Below are 24,295 nucleotides of genomic sequence, written 5' to 3' on the forward strand. Positions count from 1 at the left end.
CCATAAACCACAACATTCAGAAAAAATCCTCAATTTTATTGTTCTAAAGGATTACTATTAATAAAACAAACTCTCTTATTTAGAGGTGCATTAGTAGATCTTGAACATTCATGTTTACAACCATTTGTTCATTTGCCCAGTCAGTCCTGTCATTTTCTGAAGCTGCCTTCTTTGTCTAAATCACCCAAAATTCCAAGTGTTTTTTGTACCTATTTGCCCTCAAAATCTTTACATTTGACAGTATGTACTTGCTAACCTAAAAAAAAATGCTTTTATCATATGCCAAATTTCAGTTCGAGAATTATGTAAAGCATTTCCAGTTCAACATATATTGACTAAGTGCCTTCTCAAGCATTGTTTTAAATAAAAGTTACTGATTTTAAAAATCTAATTTGTATGAGCCATTAAACAGTTATAGCAAATCTCCAATAGTTTCAGAAACCTGAAAAATATCATATGTAATATTTTAGCAAAAGAAAGAAAAATAGATCATGTTGATGTCAATCTATTACTGAAAATAATCATGTTGGATGTAGAGTACACATATATTGAAGATACTGGAATGAATTATGCAACTAAGAAAATACCACCTATGATCACATTTAAATCAAAAGCTATCTGTTCTCAATGAACTTTTAAAAAATACATCTTGAAAATCTATGCAAAATGAAAAGAAATCTCTATTTCCCTGATGAAGACATTTACAGAGATTACAAAGAGGTTTTTTCTGAAATGCAAACCATCTGCTTTCCGATGTTACCTCCTGTCATCATGGACTGGAATGCAGCTGGAAAGAAAAAAATAGGTTATCTGAAAATATAAAGGTCACTACCGTACATGTTCATCAATAGTTCAGACATACACAATTAATTTGAATAACTTCTTCGATTATTTTAATATTAAATATAGAAGGAAACTGTCACAAAAAGAAACCTCAAGTAAAACACTAGTAAAGTTACATGACAAACTAACCCAATTAACATATTAAAAGTTTGTTTTTACCCAAACTAGAAACGTTTAATTGGTGTCTACTTCAATGTTCACTGTTCACAGAGTGTGAAGGCTAGAGGCAAATAAGTGTGAGGATGCCAGCAAAAACAATTTTTAAATAACTGTTAAAAATATTAGAAATCTAATCAAAGATTTACGAAGTGAAATACACAGCTGTTATGTCAGAAAAATGAGTGAAATACATATTTATTTGGAAACATAACAAGTATATTAAATTTCTTTTCTGAAAAAGGAAAAAAAACAGTTTTATCCAACACTTTGCACTTGAAAAAGACATGAGAATGTTGAAATCTGAGTATGTTAAGCAAAAAAAAGCCCTAGATATTGAAAATTTGCTTGATATAATTTTATGATGCCTTAGAACCATTCAATCTGAAAAAGCTTACTAGAGGCTGAATGACTTTCATGATCCTTATCTTTTTTATAAGTTTTTGGTTTCTTTATGAAACCAAAGAAACACTTATTTTATGATTTGAAATGTGGAAACAATGCCTCTTAAATACCACTATGTTGAATATTCATGGAGTTGAAGGTATTTAAGGAAACATGTAGGACAGTTTTATAGGGAAAAAAGAAATGATTTAAAAAGAAAAAAATACTAGAGAGGTAGAATTTTAAAAAAAGGGAACCTTTGTGCTGAGCTCATGTATATAATAAATAAATCTATATTCATCTTACCTCCTATGTTTTCCAACCCATTTATCATAGTCTCTTTGATCTGTAAATCAAGACAACTATATTTAGTATTTTTCTTTAGACTTCAATGTATCTATTTAATAGTTTTTGTTTTTGCAAAAGGAAGCAATACTATTTAGTACTTTCTGTCTGAAAATATTCTTCATTTTATGTAGGAGCCCAGGAAAGTGTCCTACTGATTTTTTTAAATAAAATCCTCTTTTCCCATTGTTCTAATCTTCGATTGGTAACATAAGCTATACACCCTCTTCAAAACACAAAGTATATAAGCACCGACACATACAACTTTGCGTATTATTTGCAGGTTTCAAAAACATCCTAGGATCAGTCTTTGGACCCCAGATTAATAACTCCTTGTTTCCTTCTTCTTAATTTTTATTTTTTAAATTGAAATATAATTTATATACAATATATTATATTGGTTTCAGATGAACAACTTAGTGACTCATCAGTTATTTACATTACTAAATGCTCACCATAAGTGTTGTTACCATCTGTCACCATATAAAGGTATTACAATTTTATGAGCTATAGTCCTTATGCTATACTTTCATCCCTGTGACTAAATTATTTTATAATTTGAAGTTTGTACCTCTTTATCCCATTCACCTATTTCACAAGTCCTCTGCCCAATAATAACCAACCATCCAGTCTCTATGTTCATGTGTTATTTCTGTATGTTTTAATAACTGCTGATTTTCAACCAACAACCAAGAGATATATCAGAATGTCCAGGGAAGGCAGGAAAGAAATATAGTGGGAAGAGTAGGGGGGAATAGAAGGTGCTTATAAGATTTTTGAGAAAGCACAGCTTCTAATACAGAGTAGGCATTCCATAAATATTTGTTAAATTACTGAATATCATAATTTGGAAAAAAAACATTGACCTTATAATCTAAGAAAAATAAATTCCCTTTAGATAAAGGGAATAATAAGAGAAGGTTTCTCAATCAGGAAGTTATAATAACCTGGGAAGTAAAGTTAATTTATAATATTCAGTATACTTTTCTTTTGTAAGAATTTTTATTATGAAACTAACATGTGTGCTACTATAAATTAAAATAGTTCAAATGTATATCAAATAGCAAGAAGAATGATATTGATAAAGAACAGAAACAAGTTCTACCTTTAGCTTTCCTTCTTTAAACCACTGACTCAGCTGTAGAATACCAGACTCAAATTTGTCCTTATAATTTATCACCAGGTATCTTTCTCTGTGGTGGGGAAAAAAGGATAATGGTTAAAGACTAGGGAGGGACTGAGAGAGTCCAAAATCAAATCATTCCAGAAGTCTTTAATCTGTTAATCTTTCAAACATTAGGACTTAACCACACAGAATCTGGTCAGATATACTTCTAGTATAGTTACAGGTGTTAAGTGTACTGGACTTTACAGTTTATCTGCCCAACACCTACAACCCTATTTGGTAACAGCACTGTAATTTTTCTTTGTGGGTGTCAAAGTCACCCTCATGTGACCAAAGCCAGCAGTTTAAGCCAGTAAGTAGCAGCCTGGGGACTTGATAAAACTACAGAGAGAGCAGTTCCCTTTTTAGATTGCTAACCCCATAAATATTGACTAGAGAAAATAGTCATCCTCTTGCTGCTGTGAAAGGAGAGCCTGCAAGAGAGCAGAGCCAACCCAGAAGAAAATACAGGCTAGAGGTGGTGAAAAACTGAATCATGATGCCACTAAGCAAACCCTTTATCCACCCAAATCTAAGCCAAATACTAATACTGGACCATGAGCCAATAAATTTCCTTTGCACTTAAGCCAATATGAGTTGAGTTTCTACCACTTGCAAAAAAAAGAGACGAAACTTGCAAAAGGTTGATAGACCAGATGCATTTTTTAAAAAGTTTTCTGCCATGGAGCTAGCTGATCAAAACCTAAATACTGAACTGGCTTAAAATATATATTTTGAAGTTTTATTTCATAATGAAAAATTTTATATGAAGAACAACACACATTTCATATACATTTATAATCTTTAAACCCCTTGAAGTTGGGAATCAGGGAAAAGGGCAGAACACACCTTGTGATGTTTCTTTCTTTCCGGATTGCTTCTACAGCAGGGGGTAATGGAGGAGGATAAGGCACGTCTTTGTTGTACTGAGAAATTTGACCACACAGGATAATGTGGCTGTTTTGATTCATCTGTTCAGAGAAAACTGTATGATTATACTGTAAGATACATGCCTTTCCTATGTTACTGATTTTATGGTTGCCTTAATGAAAGCTTACTTGACTATGGTATTTAATCCCTTAGTGCCAATTAATTGATTTCTGTTTTGAAGCTTTACCCATTATATGTGTTTAAGAGTTTTAATCAGCTAGAAAATAAGTTCACTCCAGAGAAACAAAGAGGCAATTGAGAGGCTCGTAATCAGCAGAAGAATTAACATTAGTTGCTGCTGCTGTTACTGCTATTAGTCCTAGTAGAGTATTTCTTTGGATTTAAATAATTTAACATCAATTGCAAATAATTTCATATATACTAAAGGACAATGCAGTGTTGATAAAAATTTGTAAATACTTTGTGAAAATTAATAAAGGGAAACCTCACTAAAGGTAGAGTCAGGAGGCTGGGGGGAGCCAGACCACTCCATGTCAATTACAGGAAGAACTGTCATTTACAGACTCCAACAAAAGAAACATCAGAATAAACCATTTTTGTTGATAAAATGTTTTTAAGGTTAACAACCTGCAATCTATGAAAATCCATTTCTGACACAAAGTCGGGGGCAATGGGTTTTGGTGGGCTGATGATGAGTTAGGGGTCAGAACTTCACCATTTGAACAATACAACCATAGTTTTTCACAAAAATAAACTGCAGGTGAAAAATGTAACACTGCTAGCTAAGAAATGAAACTGATGCTCATACTGCAAATCTACAAATGGAAGCAGATAGCAGCAAACTCTTCTGTATCACTTAATCACAACACTGATGACATTATTTTTCAAAATAAGCCCCACAATTTTATAGTTTTTTTTTCTCTCAGAATCAGGAAAAAAACACATAAAAAATTTGTAGTATTCAAATTTATAACAAATCGATCAACAACCTGACTTATCACGGCATCACTGATGTCACCACCAACACTGTCAAAGTAAACATCCACTCCAGCTGGGCATAATTCACGGAGCTGTTCTGCCACCTTCCCCTCTTTATAATTAATTGCAGCATCAAAGCCCAGTTCTGAGGTCAAAATGAGGCACTTCTCGTGTGTTCCACAAATTCCCACCACTCTAGAACAGCCCATCAAATGGCCAATCTGAAGGGAAATTTTTGAAAATTAGAAATCTTTCTGTTGTCACATTTAAGTGCGAAAATGTGAAATTATACAAGATATTACAAGTACATGAGAGAGTTCATCACAATTTAGGTTAGATTATGGGGCTTTTAGCTAAAACTAATTTGAACAGATAGAATGTCATTTCTTTAAAAGATTAAGTTGAAAAAGTTTGACTTCATTTGAATGTTAAAGTCACACAATTTTAAGCTGATTTTATAAAAGGAATAGTCAGACCCAAAACATCATTATTTTGTGATTCGGTATTGTTCAGGCCTGTGAGGAGCTAAAGTTATTTCTAGATAAAATGTCTTGTTTCAATTGAAGGGCCCCCACCAGTAAGATGGCGAACTTCCGGCTTCTCTTGGGGGGGTGGGTCCTCAGTTCCCACTGGCGCCACCTGAAGCCCAATCACCTCTCGCCCCCCTCCCAATCCCAGCACCTAGCCAATAGCCACCAGCCCCATAGAAGTAACACCACAATCACCCCATGCCCCTTCCTATATAACACAGCACCTTTCCCAAATAAAGCAGAATTCTCCGGTGAATTGCTGCTGTGTGTCGCTCCTTTCCTTTCATTGGTGCCGAAACCCAGGACACGGGACACCCCAACTGGGCCCCATTTTCCCCCCGACACCAGCAGCAGCTTGACCTCATCCTCTTTTTCCGGCGCTGGCTCATCACACTCACCACTCCTCTCTGGCCTTTAGGTAAGTTTTCCCCCAGAGTGGGCCACTCTTCCCCGAGCTATCACAGTGCCATTGACTGTGATCGTCTGGCAAGGCTCTGACGCTCGGGGACGAGGAGGGAACTCTCCCTGCCTCCGGCCTTCACCGCTGCAGCAGACCCTCAGGCCCCCCTCCAACAGCCATAAATTGCCGCCTCCAGCCTTCACGGCTGCTGCAGACCCTCAGGCCCCCCCTCCAACAGCCATAAACCCCGCCTCAGGCCTTCACAGCTGCGACAGGCCCTCAGGCCCCTCCTCCAACAGCCATAAACAAGGTGACTCCTTTGTGGATGAGAACGCTCCCTTTTCCCCCTTCGTCCTTCCGTTCTGTCTGCCGAAATCCGTTCCATCTGCCGAAAATTCCTAGTACTAGGTACCTCGTGACTCCGGCACTCTGCCTTCTTAAGGAAGTCTGGGTGACGACCCACACTTCCTAAGAAATTCCGACTAGTATACGAGTTTCCGCAGACCACCAAGGATCATCCGGGGACACCCTTTGTCTCCTTGCCGTCTGCCTCCGGTCCGAGGATTTCCGTTTGTCTTCCCCTGTTTGTCTCCTTCTGTCCTTTAACCATGGGAGCCTCCTCATCCCTCCCTGAAAGTTCACCTCTTGAATGCCTGCTTAAGCATCTGGCTACCCTATCCCTGACACCTGATATAAAACCAAAACTTCTCCGTAAATACTGCTCCCAAGATTGGCTGACATACCCCCTACACAATAACAACCAATGGCCCACAGGGGGAACTCTTGATCCTAACATCACTCGCGATCTCTTTAACTACTGCCAGTGCCTGAAAAAATGGAAGGAGATTCCCTATATCGAAGCTTTCCGCCTCCTCCTCCCCCCGACCCCCAAGTTCTCCTAGCCTGCAAGCCGCCACCCCCGCAGAAGCCTCCCGTTCACTCCCTTCCCCTTCTTCTCCTACAACAGCTCGCCCTTCTCCCTTCCTCCCCCACCATTTCCTCCCCCATCTCACCTCCTCCGCCTTCGTCCCCCGTGGATTAAGCCTGAGCCTTTCAGCCCCCCTTTAACTAGGTCCTGGGGGCCTCCTCCGTCTTTGCCCTCATCACCTGTTTCTCCCCTGTTGGGGACCACCTTTGTCTTCTCACATGTTTGTAGGCAGAATGAGAAAGCACCTTCCCCCATGTCTGAACGCAGCATAGGAAAGCACAAGCTTCAGAACAACCGGTGCAGTCCTTGGAAGTTATCTGTCCACAAAAACATATCTTGTCCTCGAAGACGAGCCAAGACTCCTCACTCTGAAAATAGGGAGACCTTGAAGATGTGTAGAAACACCGCCCCTGCTTCTAGCTATGCCCTTCCCCCACTTGCCAATGTGGCAGGAATAGAGAACAAAAAACATTGTTTACGCATTCCATAAGCAACTAACTGGAGCCCTGCTGTAGCTCAGTTAGTAGAGCATGGGACTTTTAACCTCAGAGTCGTGAGTTCAAGCCCAACTAGAACGGCAGAGGCAAGCAGCTGGGCTACTGGCTGGTGACGTGTGGGAGCGTCAGCCCTCCCAGTTCTTTCTATCTTTATTTTCTTCACCCCCCCTTCCGCACTTCAGGACCTGCTCAACTAGGCGTGGCTGGACCGCATCACTCCCCCACAGACTGAGCCAGAACCCTTCAGTCCCCCTCAGACTCGGTTCCAAAGGCCTCCCAAAATTATCACCCCCCTTCACGACGTAGTTTAGACAGACTCACTCAAGCCCTATTACAGTATACCAGCCTAGACCCAGAAACGCCTGACAGAAGACATGTCCTTATGACATACTTCCTAGCTCAAAGCTACCCCGACATTAAAGCTAAACTCAAAAAGTTAGAACAGGACCCTGCTACCCCACAGACTGAGATCCTAACAGTGGCCTTTAAAGTTTTCCATAACCGAGAAGAGGAGAAAGAATGCCATAAACAAAAGGCTGATCAGGCCAATTTCCAAATGTTGGCCCAGCTGATAAAACCACAACCTGGGCGCCCTTCTACAAACAAGTGCCCCCCAGGAGCTTGTTTCAAGTGCAGACAAGAATGACATTCATCAAGGGCGTGCCCTTCTCCCACATCTCCTACCACCCCATGCCCCAGATGCCACAAAAAGGGCCCCTGGGGGTCTGATTGCCCAGCCACCCGAAGGGGAGGCTTGACGAACAACCCCTATCCTAGGCCCGCCGTAGTGGGGCTAGCAGAAGAAGATTGATGGGGCCCAGGGGCTTCTCGCCCGACCATTTCCATCACCAAACAGGAGCCCAGTATTACTTTAATAGTAGACGGTGGCCCCATCTCCTTCCTCCTAGATACAAGAGCCACCTTCTCAGTCTTGCGAGGATACCGGGGCCCTACCACGCCTGCCATTACTCCTGTAGTTGGGGTAAGAAGTAAACAGATTTTCCCATTAACCCCCCCCTTTTTATGCACAATCCAAGACAATCCCATACCTTTCTCCCACTCCTTCCTGGTTATGCCCCAGTGTCCCATCCCTTTACTAGGACGACACATCCTTTCTCTCCTCCACATTTCCATAACTATATCCACTCCCACAGCCCCCAGTACTCCCTTTCTGACAGCCCTCATAGCCGACGACCCCCCTCTACCCAATGAAAGCTCCGGTTCTGCCCTCATACACCCTGTAAATCCCAAAGTTTGGGACATCTCAAGCCCCTCCGTGGCTCTATGTCCTCCTGCCTCTATCAAATTACGTGACCCCTCTCAGTATATCTGTCAGGCCCAATACCCCCTAACCACTTCAGCCCTCATAAGCCTCCAACCCATCATTCAAGATCTCTTAAAAATTACCTCAAACCCACTCACTCCCCATTTAATACCCCCATATTAGCTGTTAAAAAAAAAAACCCAAAAGATCTTTCCGCCTTGTCCAAAACCTTCGCCTCATCAACATGGCCATTGTCCCTATCCATCCCTTAGTTCCAAATCCATACACCCTTTAATTGCAGATCCCTGCCTCAGCATCCCACTTCTCAGTCCTAGATCTCAAGGACGCATTTTTTTCTATCCCTCTGGACCCCTCCTCCCAAGATTTTTTTGCCTTCACCTGGACAGACCCATACACAAGACATTCCGAACAACTCACTTGGACAGTTTTGCCACAAGCCTTCCGAGATAGTCCCCATATTTTTGGACAAGTCCTAGCTCAAGACCTCAAACAGTTTCATCATGATCACTCTGAGTCCACCTTATTACAATACGTAGACGATCTTCTACTCTGCAGTCCCTCGTGAGAACAGTCTCAACTTGACACTGCCTCCCTACTTAACCTTCTAGCTTCCAGAGGTTACTGAGTATCCCCCATCAAAGCTCAAATCTCTTCCCCTCCTGTCACTTACCTCAGATTCCTTCTATCTCAACAAAGAAAGTCCATTACCTTAGACAGAAAACAGCTCCTCTCTGACCTGCCCATTCCCAAAACCAAGACAGAAATCCTTTCCTTTCTAAGCCTGGCTGAGTATTTTAGAGCGTGGATCCTTAACTTCTCCCTGTTGGCAAGACCCCTATACGACCTCAGCAAGGGCCCCCCTGAAGAACCATTATCCTCCTCACCCTGACACTCCTTCATTAAGCTCTGTCAAGCCCTTGTAGAAGCCCCAGCTCTCCATCTTCCTGAGTTGTCGAAGCCCTTCTCATTATACATTCATGAGAAGTCCAGTCAAGCTCTAGGAGTCCTAAGCCAATATTATGGCCCATCCTTTGCCCCAGTAGCTTATCTCTCCAAGCAATTAGACCCCACAGTTCGGAGATGGGCCCCCTGCCTATGGGCATTAGCCGCTGGACAGCTCTTGCAGAAGGAAGCTCATAAACATTCAGGGCGCCCCTTACCATTCTGTCCCCACATCACCTAAAAGATCTCTTAACCTACAAAAGTTTACAGACTCTCCCTCCCTCCAGACTCCTGACCTTACTGTCCTCTTTCCTCCAAAATCCTGTTCACCCCCTTTGCCATCGATACCCGAATCATGACTTTTTCCTCCTTTACTGCTCTCTCGCTTTTTTTCCTCATTCCTATTGTCTTCCCCACCACCCCAGCCTCCTTGTATGGCGATTCAAAGTCAGACAAACTTACACACAGCATCAAACAAAAGTTACTGCCCTCATTGCCACATCAGACTGCCCTCTAGAAGGCTGCTCTAAGCCTTTATACCTCCACTTTCCTCCCTCCACCAAAGTGTTCACTAGCAGCTACCTTTATTCTCCCTACCTCTGCTTCCTCTATGACCAAAGACAAGCCTATTGCAGGTGATGGCAAGGCACTTACAGGGGATGTCCCTACTAGTCTTGCACCATTCACTACATGGGTAACTCCCAGTACCCACAGTATTACTCCTCCAACCACTTCATGAAATATCCCAACAGCTCATTCTCCTTATCAATCACAGATCCCTGAGACTCTCGAGCTGCTGGAGTCACAGCCTCAGTTTACTATGGGGGGTCCTCGACCCCCCCACGGTACCCTTCATATCTCGAGAGTATGTTCCCTCTCACTCCCAGATCTCTCAAGTTGCATCAGATATCAGACATTCCGAAAATGTCATTATCCAAACACTTGACGGTGCCTCTTCATCTTCTTATTCCTCCTACTCTTAGTTACAGCTCATTCAAGACACCACCATCTTTCTCAAACACACCCTCAACACCGCCAATTGTTTCTTGTGCGCATCACTACAGCGCCCGCTGCTGGCCGCTGTGCCCCTCGATATTTCTAACTACTCCTTCCATGCAGGACAACCCCTCCGCCCCCTGGCAGACATACCCCTATGGGAACCAGAATACACAGATAATCTCACCATCCACCATTGTGTAGGCACAACTCCACCCGCCTCCAGCGCACTTCACTGCCTCTCTATCTACACCACTACCTCTAGCTCTAAGACTTTTACGCAACCGGGACGCTTCTTTTAGTGTAATGGCAGTCTTTTCAACTCACTGCCTCCCAACTCCGATACACCCTGCATTCTCGTCACCCTAATCCCACAGCTTACACTTTACAGCATGGCAGAATTTCTTGAGCTCCAACCTCCCTTGTCCTTGTGCACAAAAAGGACTGCTTTCCTTCCCATCCTGGTCGGTATCTCTTTAACCACCTCAGCCATTGGGGCAGGGTTTTCGGGAGGAGCCTTAGGTCACTCTCTATGGGCAATTAAAAATCTCAACACCAAACTTGAGGGAGCCCTGACATCCACTGCCCATTCCCTAGCCTCTCTCCAAAGACAGGTCACTTCGCTAGCTAAAGTCACCCTTCAAAACCGGCGGGCCCTAGATCTGCTTACAGCCGAGAAGGGCAGCACCTGCATCTTCCTTCAAGAGGAGTGCTGCTATTACATCAACGAATCCGGCATTGTAGAAACTGACATTACCAAACTCACCGACCTTGCCTCCAGCCTCCACTCTGCTTCCAATTCCAACCCATTCTCTTCAATACTAACAAACCCTCTGCTTACCTGGCTCTGGCCCATTGCAGGCCCCATAATAACCATTCTTCTCGCCTGTCTCTTCTTACCCTGTATAATAAAGTTCATCAAATCCCAAGTCGGAAAAATCTCTAATCAAACTTTCAACCAGCTTTTACTCAGGAACTATCAGCTTCTGGCCACAGAAGATCCCTCACCCTCACGCAACCTCCTCACCACACGCTGAGATGGACCCCTCTCTCCGCTAGAAACTGTTCCTAGAAACAATGGCCGCAGATGCCTGGCTCCTGGCACCCGTGTCCTCTTGGCACCATTAGAATCAACAAGTCCTCAACCTATAGTTACAGGGAACCTTCATTGATTTCCAACCTGAAGAAATCCACATCTACTCGTCCTTACTGTGGGGAGTCCTATCAACCCCTTCCTCCCAATCTTCAAGCCCTCACTCCGTTCTCTGCCCCCGTTCAGCAGGAAGCAGTCAGAGAGAAAGCAACGTCCACAACCCCATAGAGGAGAAAGGGGGGAATGAAGGGCCCCCACCAGTAAGATGGCGAACTTCCGGCTTCTCTTCGGGGGTTCTCGGTTCCCACCGGACCCACCTGAAGCCCAATCACCTCTCGCCCCACTCCCAATCCCAGCACCTAGCCAATAGCCACCAGCCCCGTAGAAGTAACACCACAATTACCCCATGCCCCTTCCTATATAACCCAGAACTTTTCCCTAATAAAGCGGAATTCTCCGGTGAATTGCTGCTGTGTGTCGCTCCTTTCCTTTCATCAATAGTTTCACATTGTAAAGGCTATTTATTATTCATAAAAATAATGAAGTTCAAAAAATTCTATCATAATATACATTGTATTGCTAGAACCCAACAAGTGCTTCTTATTTGAAGATTTTTTTCCCCCCTGGATTTATATATTTTGGGATACACATATTTTTAAATATTAGTTTGTTTTTTAATTCATGTAATTCCTCATAGGTACTCTATGGTTTTCTTCCTTTTGATTAGTGCAAGGCTCTAGCATTTACCATGTCTATTTTTGGCTATCAGAGAAAAACATACAAAGATCTACAATATTTTCATATTGTTAATGAAAAGACTCTAGGCAGGTATGTAGAAAATGGGGAATTTCCTGACCAGGATTCCTGCCTGGCCTTAATAGCACCCATTGTGTATACAGTAAGAGTATGTTTGCACATTTATGGGATGTTTAGTGGTGACAGAGCCACTGGTCAGTCATGGGAATACTTGCCCAGGGGAGGGGTAGAGAGGAAACACCCATTCTCTCCTCTCCTCCATTCCTGGTACATAATTGGTGAGATGTCTGCCAGTCACCAGGGACCAGCCCACAGAGTTCCTCCTGGTGTGTGGGAGCAGAGGCCTGGTAGCCGCTGGGAGACGGGAGAGAGAGTTGCAGAGTCCCAGTGCTCCAGGGAAATTAAGCCCAAACATACGAGCAGGGAGCTTGGAGGGCAGGGAGCAAGGAGAGACTGAGGCCTACTGCCTAGAGGATTAAGCTCGTGCTGGGAAGCAGACCCAGTAGCTGCGTGTACCGAGCTGCCTGTGACCACACTGAGAATAAATGTGGTAACCCCCTTTGCCCCCAGCCCCTTGCCTTTGTTTGGTCTCATCGAATTCATAGAGAACTTTCCCCTGGCCAGGAACCGCCTCCTCCTGGAGCTACAGCTGGTAATAACCTCATTTCTACCAAAACATGTAAAATAACTGTATTATAAATTTGTTAATTTCTATATTTTAAATTACATACATAAACCCAGAGAATCAATTATGATCACTTTTTCAGAAAATCAAACAATTCTCAGCTTACCTGCCCAGCCAGGGATCCACAGGCACCAGCAGCTGCACTAACAACCATCGTCTGATTAGATCCAGCAGCCACGTGACCTTTTTCCTGTATCCCAAACAAGGAAGTCAAGCCAGGCATACCCACAGCCCCAAGAAAGTATGAGAGGTGCCCATCCACAAGTTGCGGGTCTACCTAAAATAAGAAAAAATAAAAATAATGCTAGGGATTCCTGTTTTAAGTCAACAAGGTAGGGACAACTGGTTATGGACTCAGTCTCCCCAATATTCATGTTGAAGGCCTAACCTTTAATGTGACTTTGTTTGGAGACAGGGCCTTTAGGGAGATCATGAAGGTTAAATGAGGTCATAAGGGACAGGCCCTAATCCTACAGAACTTGTGCCCTTATAAGAATAGGGAAGATTCTCTGTATGTGCAATGAGGAAAGGCCAAGTATGAGGACATAGTGAAAGGGTGGCCATCTGCAAGCCAGGAAGCTCCACGAGAAACCAAATTCTCCAGCACCTTGATCTAAGACTTCTAGCTTCCAGAACTGTGAGAAAATAGATTTCTGTTGTTTGAAGAACCCAGACTCTGGTACCCTGTAGTGGCAGTTCAAGCAGACTAATAAACAACCCAGTGTGGTTTCTAGAACAGTAAACCACTCTTCAGTTTTGTTAAAATTGTATAATTTACTTGTACAAAGTAAAAAACAAATGAATATTACTTCTCTTATAGCAAAAAAAAGAACCCCACATAAAAGACACTAAATATTCTTTCTGGTCAATACCCCAAGTATATCAAAAGAGAGGAAACACTTAACAGGAAAAACATTAGGTAAAGTTGGAAGGTTTTTAAATCTCTGAACACTTCCAAAATTAACATTTATCTAATAAAAAATCAGCTCAAACTCTAACAGTTCTCATTACTGATGCTTAAAATGTACCATAAAAATATAAGGAAGATGTGATACAAATTCTTTTAGTTTACTTAGAGAATAAAGTGAGGTCTCCTTAACTTTCAGCACTTTATATGTTTACCAGGCCCTATCAATAATTAGCCATACTTCTCTTAGATTTTCTGTGCTGTTTCCTTATACGTAAAATAGGGAGAATTGGGGAAAAAATGGTATAGAAAGACTCCCTACCATAAAGATTTATAATAATTTTTTAAGGAATTGGATAATTTGGGTAAAACTTTGATAAGCCACCAAAAGTAATCAAGATTCACCACCTTAGTTTGGTTTGTAGTTAAACTGCCATAAAGAAATAAAATGGAAGTTTCTATTTGGCAGTTTTAAATGGCTATCAGTTAAATCTGGTATATGGATAAAGATAGAGGAGATATTAAAGTCTATAATACACAGAAAAATTTACAGTATATCAAAAAATTTCATGTAGGTAAAAGTTACTTATTAGTAAAACCAGTATAAAAACATTGTGAGATTAGTTTGTGTTCAGCAAGTATTTCTCCAACTCTTCTGAATCCTTCATTTCTAACACCTAGTTCCAAAGCCTTTTTAACCTCTCTCCAACTGCTCAATTTCCCACTATAGTACAATGACAGGGAAAACTAGAAACTGCTGAATATTTCCTTTTCTAGTTAAATGTATTTTACTAGTACCACTAAGTTGATAAATGATTGTGCAATGTCTCCCATATATCGTTTGTATCTTAATGGCTACCTTTAACTGAAAATAAGAATTTTTAATAATAATAAATCCTACAATTTTAGAAAGGTTTTTACAAAGTCATAGACACCATTTATCATAGCATTTACTTTTCACATTCTCTTATGAGATAGCGAATATCTCTTATGAGATATTTTCATTTTGCACATGAGGAAACAGGTTCAGAGACATAAAGTCAAGTCCTTGATGCTGTATTACATGAAGCCACCAGTTTTTGGAGGTCAAAACAAACATTGGTAATTTCAAACGGTTCAACCTAACAGTTGAAACTGAATTCAGGACTTCCTACACAAGATGGAATTTCAAGCACAAACCAAATGAATTTCTTAAGTCAAATGGCAATTTCTCAGGAAATGTTAAAGCATACAAATATAAGGGGCCCTTTGGGTCTTACTATAAAATATTTTTTTGATGCTTATAGCTCAGCTTTTATTTTATACATGTAAAGTTTGAGAAATAAATTAAGTATGGAAAACACCACCATTCACCGGGAATCCAAGAACTGTCACATATAGATACAGCCAACAGTGGAAAAGGAGCAAAGTCTTTCCATACTGCGGCCACTATCTAAAAGAAAACAGATGCTTTTATTTTTTTTCCCCAATAACAAATAGAACTGAACACCAAAGACACAAAGTAAGACTTATGGGGGAAAAAAAATCAGATACTTTAAATTATACATCACCTTTTCAAGGCTATTTCCATCCAGAATAACCTTGGTTTGCCAGGGCCAAAAGAAAGAAGTCACAAAATCGCCTTTAGAAAAATTGGTGTGTTTGCTTTCTTCTATAATCCCAATACCTCCACCATCCACCACTTGAGACAGCTGCCAAGGTGTTAAATAATCAGTGCCAGTGTTCTCATTCATTCTACAACGCTAAAATAGAAAACACTGATCAGGATAATTCTGTCAGAACCAGTTTACTTATTTTTACCCAGTGACTAAAAGAAAGGCAGCTAAGAAGTAATGTCAAGTAAAGTGTTAGTCAAACAAATAAAATTTATCTTAATTACTCTTCCTTTCAGTATTGTTATCTAAAAAAAAATGCATCTCCTCTCTAACAAGTAAAAAAGTGCAATTAAAAAGGAATTTAAGTATATCCTAAAATTAGATTGTGGTGGTAGTCCAACAATTTTGTGAATAGCCTAAAAACCACTGAATTGTACACTTTACATGTGTGAACTGTATGACAAATGTGTATTTTATTTCAATGAAGCTATTAAAAATTTCAAACTATAACTTAAAGAAATTTAAGTAATATTACACACATTATACTAGCAAGAATAATACAAAACACTGTGTCAATGGTTTCAATGGCCTGTGACAAATTAGGTACACTTACATGTTGCTGATATTATAACTAACTGCCCATTTCTTATAGAAAACAAACTAGCAAGATATAGACCATAATGCTACTCATTTCCTTCAGCCTAATGATTTTGCTTCCTCAGTGGGAATAAACCCAAAAAGAAATGAAACTATTTTACACAGTTGTTCATCACAACTTCTGACGGAGCACATCATACCCCCTAATGTCAGGTGGAAGTTCACTTTATTTTACAAACATAAAAATGTCAAAATAGCACCACACCCTTCCCCGGGAGTAGGGCTAAAGACCTCTCTGGGAAGTAGTCAAGGCTCTCTTCCTCTCTGCGGCTCACTCTTGCCTCTCTCTTGACCACCAAAATGTAGAGGTCTACAGTGTGGTCCAGGAGGTGGAAAAGGAGGAAAGCTGCTGGATTAAAGGGCTACACATGGTCTAGTTCAGTTCACCAGAGGAAGGAGCTAAATAGGGAACTGAGGCAGAGCTTCTATGGGAATATACTATGCTTCTGCTTGTGTGGGCCTCTCAGTTACTCTTGGAAACCAAATGCAGCAGCCATTAGGTCCTGGCCAGACCAAGGACCTGGCTCTTAAAGCTAACAGAAAGGGTAAGAACAAGTAATTCCCTGCAAGTAAGCAAATGATGTCAAGACAACACAATGTTAATATAACTACCAAAATAATGGTATTGGGACAAGTTTTTCATTATGAACACAGGCATATAAAGTCACTAAAAACGAGGTTAAAATAGTATATACACAAAAATCAAACGAATATTCATATTTGACCTGATTTTTTATAGTTCATAATGCGTGATCAAAACCGAAAGTTTCTGTGATGAATGCCCTTGCACTGTTCACCATGTAAGAACTTATTCACTATGTAAGAATTCGTTCACCATGTAAGAACTTGTTCGTTATGCTTCAGAAGATTGGAGACTGACGAGAATTAGGCTTGAGATGGATTAATGATTGTGCATTGAGCACTGACCCCCCTATACAGAATTTTATTGTTGTTAACAACCATTTGATCAATAAATATGAGAGATGCCCTCTCAAAAAAAAAATAGTATATACACATTAAATATAACAATGTAGAATACTCTATACACATGGTGATTAAAATTAATGTGAATTTGGAATGCTATAAAATTTCAATGATTTAATGTTCACTAGATTCCTTTTTTTCTTTTTGAAGTTGCTTATGTTTCTTTTCCTTTCTAGAACAGTCTCGTGAAAGCAGCCAAACTGATTTTCTTCCTTTCTTAAGTACTGAATAGGCACCATGCTAGTCACTGGACATACAGCGATAAATTGAACCTTTGTTTTCATAAGTTTACTTTTTATTTGGAAAGACAGGTATATAATAATTACACAAACAATTATTAATTACAATTGGGATATATTTCTAAAAACATTACCATTTTGAAAAATATAACAGAGAGAACTAATCTGCGGATGGTTCACGCTGACATACCAAAGCAAATTTCTTTGAAGCAGTCTTCTAGGGAATAAGAGGGGTTGTTCAGGTAAAGGGAAAGGGATGGGAGGATGCTCTGAGACAGAGCGACAGCATGTATGAAGGCTTGTTTTGATTTGTACCTGGGATTTTGTTTTAATCAGGTATGGTAAAATGACAGGCACAGAGACAACTGCCTTGAAAGAAGAGTTTATTACCTAAAATACCCAGGAAAATGGGCACACTCTACTATGTGGGACTACATGCGGATTCTTAGCTGCAGTCCTAGGAAATATATACCTTTTCAATAAATACTATTTATCCAGAAGTAGCATAAGTAAGTCTGTTCATTTTAAAAAGAGACCAACTAGAATAAACGTTTGTACAGAACTTGCCTGGTCAACTAAATCAATCAGAAAGGACTTTCAATCCTAATTTGCTATCTTCAAGCTTTATTTACTACTGAGAGGTAATCTGGACACTGGAAGAACCTGACTAACCACAAGTACTACTGTTATGAAAACATTCCTTAATGACACTAGTGAATAAAAACAAAGGCAATCTGTAATTCACAAGTATCAAGATACAACTGCTCAAATATTTATTAATCATAAGGATTGTACAATAAAATTTAGATGCAACATGAAAAGTAGGAAAACAAAATTAAAATTTCACCAAGTCACAAAACTCCTGATTCTTACCATGTAAGGATCCACAGAAAGATAAAGAGTTCTGGCCTTTACTTGTCCTTCATTGATATTATCTGGTAAATTTACTTCTTCTACTCGGAAATTTTCTGCCACCGGATTACCAGTTTCTCCTAAAATAGTAGGCAAAATACAAAATCAAAATTTGTTTTCCCACAGAGAAGACAAGTAGTGACTCTATAGCATCTTACTATGCTGATGGACAGTGACTGTAATGGGATATGTGGTGGGGACTTGATAATGGGGGGAATCTAGTAACCACAATGTTGCTCATGTGATTGTATATTAATGATACCAAAAAAAAAGTTGCTTTCCTATAAAGTCCCTTTCAGACTAGCCATTACCAAAGCAAGGAGGCTGGGGAGGGTGGATAGCGAGGGAGGGAGAAGGGGATCAAGGGGCACAATCACAAATAGGTAGGTCATGGGGAAGGCAGTACAGCTCAGAGGAGACAAGAATGACTCTACAGCATCTTACTATGTGATAGACAGTGACTACGTGGGGTGGTGGGGGCAGGGGGACTTGATAATATGCATGAATGTTGAAACCACAATGTTGTTCATGTGAAACCTTCATTAAGATTGTATATCAATGATACCTTAACTTAAAAATAAATGAGTAAAAAAAATAAAACCAACAAAAGCAAAGGAAGCCATGGTTGAGTTTTAAGCATGAGCACAACTTGATTATATTTGAACTATGAAATGGTCATTTTTGCTGCTTTTGACCCTGTTGATGTGATGCTATGAATAATAACAGACCTCTTTATATTAGACTACATCAGCATCCTGGAATAAACCTTACTTGAACACAGCATTTATTCTTTTTTTTTTATTTTTTTTATTTTTTATTTAGCATTTATTCTTTAAATATACTCTTAGATTTTATTTAGATTGAATACTTAGTATTCTTATACCCGTATTCATTCATAAAATTAGTCCATAGTTTTTTTGTTTGCTTGTTTGGGTGACATTTTGTTCTCTTTTTGTCTCAAGATCATGCTAGTCTTGTAAACAAAAATTTAAGTCCCTGCTATCACGAAAAAAAAAACACAATGAAGTCCCTTTCCTATATTTATTATTATTTAAAAGGTCACTCTAGGATTCAGAACACTCTTTTAATACAGGCATGAGTAAATCTACATTGTTATGTAATTTCTCTGTAACTCAGAGTAAATTCTTCAAACAGTTTCAATTGCTCTTGATTTTTCTCCAACAAGTTCCTTGGGAATACTGCTGCCAACTTCAAAAATTTTTTTAAGATCATTACAGGTAAATGACCCTCATCTGTTTTAAAATTACAGAAGGATTTCAAAAAGTCAAAAATCACAGCCAGCTTTTTTTCTACTTAAGAAAATTGAAATTTACAAAGTAGCAGAAACACCACAACAGCCAAAGTAAACAGTTGGGTAAACTTCCCTTACTCAATTTAAAAGAAAACAGACACTTAAATTAATATAATAATAATTTGAAAAGTAAAGTTTTAAAAATTAGGAAATTAGAAAAGTTGAAGTATGAAAGGAAAATTTGTAAGCAGAAAATATCATCACTAAAAGCGTACTCTCATTCAGTTATGTTTCATAGAAGCAAACTTCCTAGTCATTGCATCATCAAATTTCTAAGATGGGAATAGACTGTAAAGATTTTAATTTAACTGCTCACTTTACTAAACTGAGGTCACAAAAGGTAAGTGACTTGCCCAGGGTATATTCTAGGTAGGCAGCAAAACCAAGACAGCATGGGCCCAAACTTCTCAGGTATTTCCACACCTAAATGTCTATGTTTCAGATTAGATGTCAGCACAGACACAGGTGAGTCCTTTTCACATAACACAGAAAAGCAAATTTTAAAAATCAATGATACCTACTTTGAAGAAAAAATAAAAGCCACATGTATTTAAAATATAAACTTCTGCATATTGTAATAATTTTAAGATAATTTCTTCAACAAACGGCCTAGATAAGGTATAACTTGAAAACATTTTATTACACTCTTTAAGGAGTTTCTTTTAATATCTCTATTAGAGTTTATATCTTCCTACCTTAATTTATCACATTGACATCATCTTACTTTTTGTTCCTCCGTTTGCATTAATAATTGTCAAAGGCCACAGCTGTTCATTTGTCACAGACAAATACCTACCAGGTCGAGAATTCAGTACCACTCTTTGTATAGTCATCACCTTGCTTGCACAGTGGTCTCACAGGATTTCTGTATAAAATAACTCCTATAAACAAAAAAAAAACTTTTAATCACAAGAAAGTTTTTAAATGTCTGGCAACTTACAGGTAAAAAAGAAGCACAGTTGTGTTTCTGAACAAGGAGAGGAAAAATCATATTTAGGATCCAAAAAAGACCTAGTTTCCTGTTAAAGTTTGTCTCCTAAAACAAACACAAGAAGAAAGACTAAATCTAATCAGAAATTTTGGTTAATATCATGCCATTGACTGTTGAAGAAACACTTGTTTCTTCTTTCCTTTGTCTATGGAATGTCCCTTGATTACTTCTCCATGGTGTCATTTACCTCATTCTTCTATCTCCTTTCTCACCTTTGACTGGTAGTTAGATCTAGAGATTTTATTAGATGCAGGTTCAATTTTTTAGGCAGGAATCTTAAAAGGTGGTGCTGTGTGCATCCTATTTCATCACATTAATCAGCTCAATGTAGGGTTAGATGTATATTTTTAAAGGATATTTTCTATTGAGTCATCTTGTGTGTAAGTAATATAATGAGAAGTTATTATGTAAAACAAAGTTTTCCAAACTGTTGCTGGATCCAAAAGATTACTGCCCTGAGGTGTTTATTAATAGTACCATGATGGCAAAATTTCCAAAGGAGTCTTTCCAAGTGAAGTTTTATATTTGCCCCTTTCTCTAATTATTTTCAATGTATGCTATATATCTTTAAAATATGCACACTGTAGCTTTGTCCAAATACTGCTCAGCATGAAAAGTACACTATTAAAATACACTCCCTTTGCATTAAATTAGAAGGTTTTCAAGGGTCAAATATACTATAATTAACCAAGGGAGGATAATCACACAGTATTCTCTCTAGATAATACTGGACACTGAAACTCAATAGCACAACAAACAACACATTTAGAACATAGAGATGATGTTAGTGACATTTAGTCATAAAATCAAAATCTAAAATATGATGCACCAAGTTCTAGATCTGAAAGTAAGGGTAGTGGTGGCATGAAATTTATCCCAAGGTGGGGGGAGAAAAACTCAAGTCTCTATTGACTAATATTAAGCCAACCAAATTTGTCTGGTATGTTAAGTGGGTTCCTAACTGGTGAAATAATATTCCAAAATAATACCGTATCAATTACCAACTCAAAAATTCACACTGGTGCCAGTGTGTTATTTGAGTGTCTACCTGGCAGCCTGGTGTAAAGGAAAGGGCACTGAACTAAGAGCAGAGGCCATGTTCTGGTTCTAATCACTGGAATCTTATTCTAAGTCCCTTCTCTCAGCCTGTTTCCTGAATGTTCCTAAGTGCCAGGAAGTGGGCTAAAGACTTTCTAGTCATTGTCTTTTTCAACCACCACACCCATCAGCCCATAGGGATGGTACTGTCATTGTGCCCATTTATAGAAGAGGAAAGGATGGCACAGAGAGGTTGAATAACTTGCACATGGTCACACAACTGGTAATGATGACACTAGAACTCACACTCAAATACACACCATTTCCATAAAATGAGCTTCCTGACACCTTAAAAAAAAACAACACTTCTCATCCTGGTCTTGTTCAACTGTGCTACCACAAATGACTCTGTAACGTTTTCATAAGGCCTTGGTATAAACGCGACAATCTCCGGAAGATGCTCTCCTTCTCGCTGGTCGCTCTCCTCTCCTTTGTCTTATGGTTTCCACGCTCCTCTGCCGAAATCTAACGTGGGGATTTCTGCCTGGCTCTTCTCTTTCTCAGCACCCTCACCTTCCTCTGTGGCTCCCACTACCAACCACTCAAATGGAAATTACTAAAACACTGCATCTACAGCCCATAATTTGAAACCAACTTCCCAGATTGTAAGCACCAAGAGGATAGGGATTTGTGATTCTTTCACGTACGGCAAGGACATGGTACAAGCACCATGATTAACTTTTCCTGCCAATGATGAAAAATGCTGAGATATAAACAGTATGGTAAGAACAGGAGGCTCTCCATCTTAAGGCTAAGATTCCATTGAACAAAAAAAGAGAGTTGAGAAGTAAGATTCCTAACATACTCTTTCGTAACCAGCCAACAGCCTACCTTAAGTCATGGCGAGCAGTCTTAACTGATACGTACCCACTCTTTGAGGGCAACCACTGTCTTGAAGAACAGGATAAATAAATCCCTTTTGTTGGGTTTATTTAGCAAAATTAGCTGGAAGACTGATAGTAGAGGAGAGGAGACATGGTGTCTCACCAGAGATAAGGGTCTTGAGGCCACAAGTCAAGTCTATGCCCAACAACCTCCCCTCTGCCCTTTGCCCCATTCTTGAAAGCCTTAAAAGACAAAATCCCCAAACTTTCAGTGCGCCTACTGAGGACATCCGCGCTTTCCTTTAAGAGCGTACTTTCAAATAAAGCTTTCTCACTGCTCAAATTATTGTGTTTTGTCTCTTTGCTACTTCATTTTATTTCCAAGTTTTCATTTTGTCTCCGCTTTACTCCTGATAAGTAGGAAGGGGCTGCCAAGACCTCAGATTTGGACCTGCATGTTTCTGTTGCCTGAATGACCCAGGCAAAACTGCAGCTGTGCGATCTGCTCTTAGTAGCCTGCCTGAAAATTTCCTTTACTTGGGAAGTTCTCAGAACATAATCTTACTCCATCCTGTGCTCCGTGGCTCTCCCAAATCTTGGAGTGGTAGGGGCTGGTCCCCATGCCATGCAGACTCAAGCAGACACAGGACGCCAGGTGACCCTGACTTCAGGAGTTGGCAATGGGAATCTGCCCTAGGCCGAGAACTTTCCTCTGTCCGTCTGCGCTTATTGGTTCTCTGTTGCCTGCAAGGCAGCCGCCATTCCCTGCTGCTGCTCTTGCTTTAATGATTTCCTTCCTTACCTACAAATCGTCTGACCTGCTGGAGAATTCTTTTTCGCCCAGAGTCAAGAACCCTTCCCCATCCAGGTTGAGGTTTCTCCTAGTGCTTCACCTAGTGCGCAAGGAGAGACCTCCCCAGACGCACCTGCACGGCAACATTTCGTTCAATGTTTTATGTTCAACCCCCATGCCTGGCTATGATAGCTGCTCAACAAAAGTGTTCAGTGAACGTCCCCGAGGCACCTTAAACGCAATTAGGTCCAAACTTGAAGTTGCTTACTCCCAACAATTCTAAAATGAATTTTTTAAATTAAAAAACAAAACCCCCAAACCCTTGCTTCTGCCCCTCCTTCAACATTCCCCAACCCAGTGACCTACAGTCCATAACGCCACCGTTGCCGGTGGCTCCGGGAGGGAGCCTGGAAGTCGCCCTGCTTCCTAGATCCTCCCTCACCCCGAAGATCGACCCAGCTTGGGGTTCCCAGTCCCCGCGGCCCGGGCCGCAGCCCCCGGCGGGACACTCACGGCCAAGGAGCCCTGGAGCGAAGCTCGCGTGCCTCGCGGGGCTTGAGCTGGGCTCGCTGAGCGACTTCGGCTCTCCGACTGCAGTGCGCAGGCGCAAGACCAGGCCTCTCGCCGCACCGCCCTCCGCCAGGAGGCGGGCTTTCAAAATTTAGGCACCATTCTGGGTCCCCGCGTTTCCTGGAGAAGTCGAGGAGGTGCGGAGCTTCAAAGTATAGTCTCCTGTCTGCGTAACGTGTATTAAAGTAAAAGAACCAGGATTGCTGCCTCATGGCCGCTCGGACTGCCTGGACCCCAGTAGCACATCCTTCGACCTGAACCGGGAGTTCACTTCTAGCAGTCCTTCAGGGAATTTTTATGTACTTCACCTTGATCCTTGGACTGGAAAATTACAGCGAGAGCGGGCCGTCAAGCCTTTCCCTAGTTTTATAGATGGGGAACCTGAGGCTCGGGGAGCTGATGTGATTGGACACCCACCTTTCAGCTGGTTAGGGGCAGTACTGGGGTTAAAATCGTGTCTCCAGGCTGCTGATCTGTATCCCTTAAGACAGGACTGTCTTTTCTTTCACAACGCATCCCAGCTTCCTCAGAGATGGATT

The 24,295-nt window shown here is 40.5% G+C and overlaps 1 protein-coding gene across 6 annotated transcripts; it reads right to left on the reverse strand.

Moving 5' to 3' along the window:
• Nucleotides 1–15: 15 nt before the first annotated feature.
• Nucleotides 16–23,830, reverse strand: PTGR2 (prostaglandin reductase 2). 6 transcript variants are annotated; one of them, XM_017660510.3, is made up of 10 exons: nucleotides 23,700–23,829; nucleotides 20,277–20,361; nucleotides 18,130–18,248; nucleotides 15,332–15,523; nucleotides 12,981–13,064; nucleotides 4,774–4,983; nucleotides 3,743–3,864; nucleotides 2,834–2,921; nucleotides 1,690–1,729; nucleotides 16–787 (listed from the first exon to the last, which is right to left on the reverse strand). In XM_017660510.3, exons 2-10 carry the CDS (start codon nucleotides 20,311–20,313, stop codon nucleotides 711–713), a joined length of 969 nt encoding a protein of 322 aa, XP_017515999.2. In that variant the 5' UTR covers nucleotides 20,314–20,361; nucleotides 23,700–23,829; the 3' UTR covers nucleotides 16–710. The 6 variants fall into 6 exon arrangements, with proteins under 6 accessions (XP_017515999.2, XP_017515995.2, XP_017515996.2 ...); XM_017660506.3 differs by having other exon boundaries at nucleotides 12,981–13,151; nucleotides 23,700–23,828; XM_017660507.3 differs by lacking the exon at nucleotides 23,700–23,829 and adding an exon at nucleotides 23,553–23,690 and having other exon boundaries at nucleotides 12,981–13,151.
• Between the last annotated feature and the right edge of the window lie 465 nt (nucleotides 23,831–24,295).

This window comes from Manis javanica, chromosome 8 (genome assembly GCF_040802235.1).
Source record: "Manis javanica isolate MJ-LG chromosome 8, MJ_LKY, whole genome shotgun sequence".
Lineage (NCBI taxonomy): Eukaryota > Metazoa > Chordata > Mammalia > Pholidota > Manidae > Manis > Manis javanica.